Genomic DNA, 5,701 nt, shown 5'->3' with positions numbered 1-5,701 from the left:
TGGCTGTATTGTCTTCCTTCATGAAGGAGAGGACAAATAGGACACAATTGAGATCTGAGAATAGATTGGTTGAAGTAGTAGCTATGTATAGTTTGACTTAGTACTGGAAGTCCTTAAAGTGCTGCCTATTAAAGTCTGAAGGGTAGGCTACATGTACTTTCTTTCTAGAACAGGTTACAACTTCTAGAACAATTAGAACAGGTTCTGAAGAGGCTGAGAGTATGTGGTTAGTAAAGGCCTCTTAGATAGAGGTCTACACATATTAAGCTAGTTCTGCTTGTAACTGCTGATCTGGCAGGACAGTAGGGGTGGCAGTCAGTATAGGAGGGTCCATGTTTACACTACAAAGGAATTGGCACTAAACTAAAAGGGGTAATGAATAGAAGAAGGGTGGCAAAAGTTTAAAAGGGTTTAGAAAGTTTAAAATTTAAAAATGTAAAAGGGTTAGGACAAAGGAAAGAGATCAATACAATAGCAAGTACTAATGCCTGAAACATAGGAGAGTTGTAGGGTGGTAATAGGTAGTCTTGATCTGATGTCAGCAACAGTGTAGAGGGGACCTGAAGGCTCAGTAAGGGGACCCAGGCTACAACTATCTTACACAACAGAAATACAGAATGTAAGTACTAGAATATAGTCAGAACTTGTAGAACAGGCAGAGAGAGAGAGTGAGACAAGAGTAGAGTATATAGAGTGAGCCTAAGAGTACAGGACTACCTAGAGTAGACAAGATCAAGACTACAGGACCAGTCTGATCTTGTATGCCTATATATACTAAACTATACAAGAGTACTCAGAGAGTATGAGCCACTAAGAATGATAAGCTATGAAGAATGAAAGAAAGGAATGTCAAAGATAAAGGTACAAAGAATGAAGGGATGGACAAAGGGTAAGAGACTATAGAATGAACAGAGAATGAAGGAATGGTCAAAGGAATGGAATGATGAAGTAAGGAAGGGTAGTAGTAAGAGTCAGTATGTATATAGTCTATAGACAGTGCCTCTGAGGGACAAAAGTCCTAAGTTCTGGTACAGAAGGGTGCAGAACCCTTGGAACTGAAGGTAAGAGAGTAGAGGATTGTAACATAAATTGACTAGCTTGAAATTATTAATATTAGTCTGTATCTGAGCTAGGGGTCAAATATTGGCTAAGCTACTAGGGAACTTCAAGTTAGCTTTATGTACAGAATTGAAGACATCTTTTATAACATACAGTAGGCTGTAGCTATAATAATGGACTTTGTACAGCTTGAATGTAGAACCTACTTACTATTAAAGTTGACATATGGGTGGATCTGATACTACTTAGTAATCAAGAAAATGCTTGCCATTTTCCTTCTAGTCTAGTAGCACTTCTCAATTTACTTGTACTAAGATACTTGTACTTTAGTATAGAGGACAGTACTATTGTTGTAGGACTGTAGTGTACCTTAATACTTACTATATAGAGTATATGTCTGTGCAAGTCTTAGGAAGAGGTCTGACCCACTTCTCAGACTTGTGCTGAGAGTGGAAAATAATGATTACTCACTTAAAGCAAATACAAATTATTAAAAAGGCAGAGATGAACTATACAAAGTAATAAACAATGTCTAGTAGTGTTACAAATAGTGATTACTATGATTTGCACAGCTTGTGCAAGTCTTCTTTCTTAATTCTTACTACTTTCTAGAGTACTCTCAGGCTGGCACAGTCTTAGACTTGTACCACAACCTGTGCACAAGGTAGTAAGGGAAGTAAATTGAGAAGGGCTGATATGAGCTTCAATATTCTTCTACAGTTTGCTACATAGGCACATATACTGTCACAGTAAGTATATCTGTAAATTACACTACTGTGAGAGAGTACTAACAGTAGTAGCACATATTACTGTATCTAAATCTTAGTCCTAGTCAGTAAAGATCACCAATATTGATCTATCTTGTTGTGAACCTCTGCACATCAGATACCAGCAAAGTAGACATTCAAAGGTATATGTCAGACTAGACTGTGCTTCTCTAACTCTTTAAGATGCCTTCCTTTGTTTGTGAGGCTTGTAGTGAGGTCTTTAAGAAGAAGAATGTATAAGAAATCCATTACAATTATTGTGTTGATACAAGTAGTAGTCTGAACTCTCTAAAACACATTAGAGAGTCAAATAACAAAGTGAAAAAGAGAATGAGGTTAGGTATGTATGATAGTATCTTGATTCTTAGGCAATGCTCACCATTTTGTGTAGCTGAGACCCAGGCATTCAAAGTGGAGGATGATACTCAGACTGTTCTAGCCTTATTTGACAAGCCTCTTGAGTTTCCTGAAGGAACTAAATGCAAGAAATGACTACTAAAGCAATTTACAGATCTCCTACCATCTACTTCAAACTTGTCTGTACTTCCTACTGTATCTCTTCCACACCTTCTTGAGTTCATACTATTTTGGCTTCCTTCTCTACTGCCTTAAGTCCCCTCTCTGACTCAAGCAACTCTAGAAATCATACAAGGAACAAGAAGGAGGCTTTTTTTGTCTGAGCCAAACAAATACAAGTTGCTTCAAGAGTACCTGGATTTGCCAGATGACTTCCCTAACAAGACACTCAACCTTGAGGACTTATGCAACTTACCTGGACTTTCTGTAGGTGATGCTCTGACTCAAACGTCCTCACTCCCCAAACTTATCACTAATAAATATGTACTGTTCAATAATGTAGCAACTTACCTTTTAACAAGCTGGGCAAATTGCAAAGTGAAAGAAAAGACAAATAATAAGCTGGATGTTCTTGTGCACAAAGTCTTGCTTCATCCAGACTTCAAGCTATTAGACTTAGTAGACTACAGAGCAAGGTGGGAGAATTCACACATTAACAGTCCACACTACAATAATGATTCCCCCAAGTCTTCCCATTCTAATGACTGGTGTAAAGGATTGGTTAAGATCAAGCTACCTCCTGAAGACAACAAGAAGTGGCCTGAGGGTGAAGAAAGAGCTCCTGAATTCAAAGTCAGGGGAATACACTACCAGCCCTTACTAACAACAATCTTCAAAGCCTTGGACAACCCTCATTCTCCTCCTTTTCATTATATGCCTTACAGGGAGCTTTGGAGACTAACAGTATGTGTGGTATTAGAGCTGTATAGTAAACTTTCTACTGACCCTTAATTATCTCTCCTCTTCCTTAAGCATGACTCCCCTCCTGAACACATTTATAGTGAACTATATTGCTCAGATTATTGGTTGGAAGCCTACAAAGAAGTACAAAGCTTTCCAACACAAGACAGTGCTGAAAACTTTGTACTTCCTCTTATTCTCTATTCAGACTCAATGCATCTTGCAAATTTCGGTTCTGTATCACTTTGGCCAATATACATGTACTTTAGAGGCCAATCTAAGTACATGCATTGTAAATCTTTGTAGACAGCTTGCCATCATCTAGCATATATTCCTTTGGTGAGTACATTCCTTCTATATTTCTGCTGTTCTTTGTAATACATGTCCTAACATACAGTATTTACATTAATAAAGCTCCCAGCATTAGTTCAAGATACATATAATAAGGTTTATGAACAATCTGCATCTTCAGAACTCCTCACTCACTTAAAGTGTAAACTATTTCAAGCTGTCTTGTCCCATATCCTCTTACAGCCTGAAATTCTCAAGGCATACAGCTCTAGTATTCTATTCAACTGCTTGGATGGAAAATTATGCAGGCTCTTCCCAAGGTTTGCTTTTTACTCAGCAGACTACCCTGAGAAGTATGTCTTGTATCTATTTGCTATCTTCTTGTTTGCATACACTACAATCTTCACCTCAATTTATGTAAGGATAACTGAACATTGCTACAGGATGCTCATTACTAGCTTGTGTGTTTTAGGCAAATTCTCAAGCCCTACAGATATTATGCTAACCAAATTCAACCATATGCTTGGTACCAGAGCCAATCAACAAAGACAAACTCACAAACGTATTAATGATACAGTATAGTAAGAGAAGATTTCTAGGGCACAACAGTGGATTTTTCAATTAGGGAAGCCTGTAGAATCCACCTGGATAAAAAATCTCCTTAAGGACGGATTCCTCATACTAGTTAATGTAAGTGAACTGTTACTATCCAGACAATGCTCCTCATTACTCACTTATCTTATTTTTATAGAATGCTTTTTCTGTGCTTTGTAAGCACAGATTCAATTTCTTTGACTTATTTGTCTCAGACCCTATGCACAAATTTGAGCTAGGGGTCTGGAAAGTAATATTTACCCACCTCTTGTGCATTCTTTTTGTGCAGGGAGGAGAGAGCATACTGTAAGGATAGGTATACTAGCCTTATGCAAAGATTCTCTCTTTACCAGCACACTCAACTACTGACTGGGATAACCTAGTAATCAAGCACTGAGAAGGAGAAAGAATCCCCTAACCCTTAGCTTGAAAACCCTTTATATATGTATATACACATGTAGTAGGATACAGGGTAGTCTAGTGAACAAAAAGGAAAACACCCACAAGCACCTACAACACATGTTGTGCAAATGTGCAGGTAGTACAATTGTTACACTTGCCCTCCAGCATTTAGTCCTAAATGCTAAGGGAGTTAGTACTAGAATAAACAAAATAACAATACAAAAATGAAAGAAAACGTTAGTAACTTACTATGAAGTTCAGTACTGCTGTGCTAGGACGTTCTCTACAGCCATGGATGTGTCTTCAATCAGTCCCATAGTAGACTGGATGTGTTCCTGTCCAGCTTGGACATGTTCTGCAGCAGAACTGGTGGAACTCACAGTGGATTGGTCAGAATGGCTGTCAGATTGAGTGGAAAGCAGCAGATTCAGTAGTAGAGTAATGCCTTGAGTGTTGAATGAGCTCAGAGCACTCATATTGAGTACTGAAGTAAGATTGGTGGATGTTGAGGGCAATTGCAAATCGATCTGAGAACGTTTACAGTTGTGTGAGTAGAATATAGTGGTTCTATTATTGATTTGCTCAGCTCTACACTTTACACCTAAGTAAAACAGTAAGGTATATGTGCTTGTAATAATATAATGCAGAATATATGTGTATTTACCTTGGTTTGAAGCTATGTTCTTACAGTATACAAAGTCCTGGAACACTTGCATCATCTTAGCATGTTGAATACAGTCTTGGAACAGTAGTAGCAGGCTCAGTCTCACATGAGAAGGAATGTGGAAGTTATACAAGCATAATACAATAAGATAATGCTCCAGGAGTTGTATAGTAGGGTTGAGGGAATTGTTGTGGATAGCCCTGGAGAAAGCTGCAATCTCCTTGAGCTCCTCTCAATCAAAAACATAGTCAGTACTTGTACTGTGGTTGTGAGTAACCCAATCCTGCATGATTGGTTGTGCTCGAGGGCCAACTAAGAGTTGTAGAGGAGGATGAGGCATATTTGTGCCTTGTAGAAAAGCAGATACAAATGTATGAGCAACAGATTCTTGAGTAGTAGACATAATATGTACAGTAAAGTGACTATATGTGCAGTTTTTAAAGCCTTTACATATGTCTACCTGTATGTCCATACTGTAGTATTGTGTTTGAAAGGTTGCCTCATGTTTTACTAGACTGATACTAACCTGAGGGTCATCAGTATCAAGTTTTCCCTTTCTTAGAGTTAGTGCATCAATAGAATCGATTCCAAGTATGTCTAAGTATTCCTTTAATGCCTCAAGGTACACAATTTTATCATAGGGTAGCCATGTGTGATCTCTGGACTT

General features: G+C 38.2%; 1 protein-coding gene across 1 annotated transcript; it reads left to right on the top strand.

Annotated features, from left to right (window-relative positions):
* Positions 1-3,266: 3,266 nt before the first annotated feature.
* Positions 3,267-3,638, top strand: FOMMEDRAFT_34037 (uncharacterized protein; the record flags this gene model as incomplete). Its single annotated transcript, XM_007269824.1, has 2 exons — positions 3,267-3,375; positions 3,481-3,638. Coding segments are annotated over 2 exons (267 nt in total), but the record flags the coding sequence as incomplete, so codon positions are not given.
* Between the last annotated feature and the right edge of the window lie 2,063 nt (positions 3,639-5,701).

The sequence above is a fragment of the Fomitiporia mediterranea genome (assembly GCF_000271605.1).
Source record: "Fomitiporia mediterranea MF3/22 unplaced genomic scaffold FOMMEscaffold_11, whole genome shotgun sequence".
NCBI classification, from domain to species: Eukaryota; Fungi; Basidiomycota; class Agaricomycetes; order Hymenochaetales; family Hymenochaetaceae; genus Fomitiporia; species Fomitiporia mediterranea.
The sequence above is the reverse complement of the archived record's forward strand: the minus strand, read 5'-3'. Positions and strand labels throughout refer to the sequence as shown.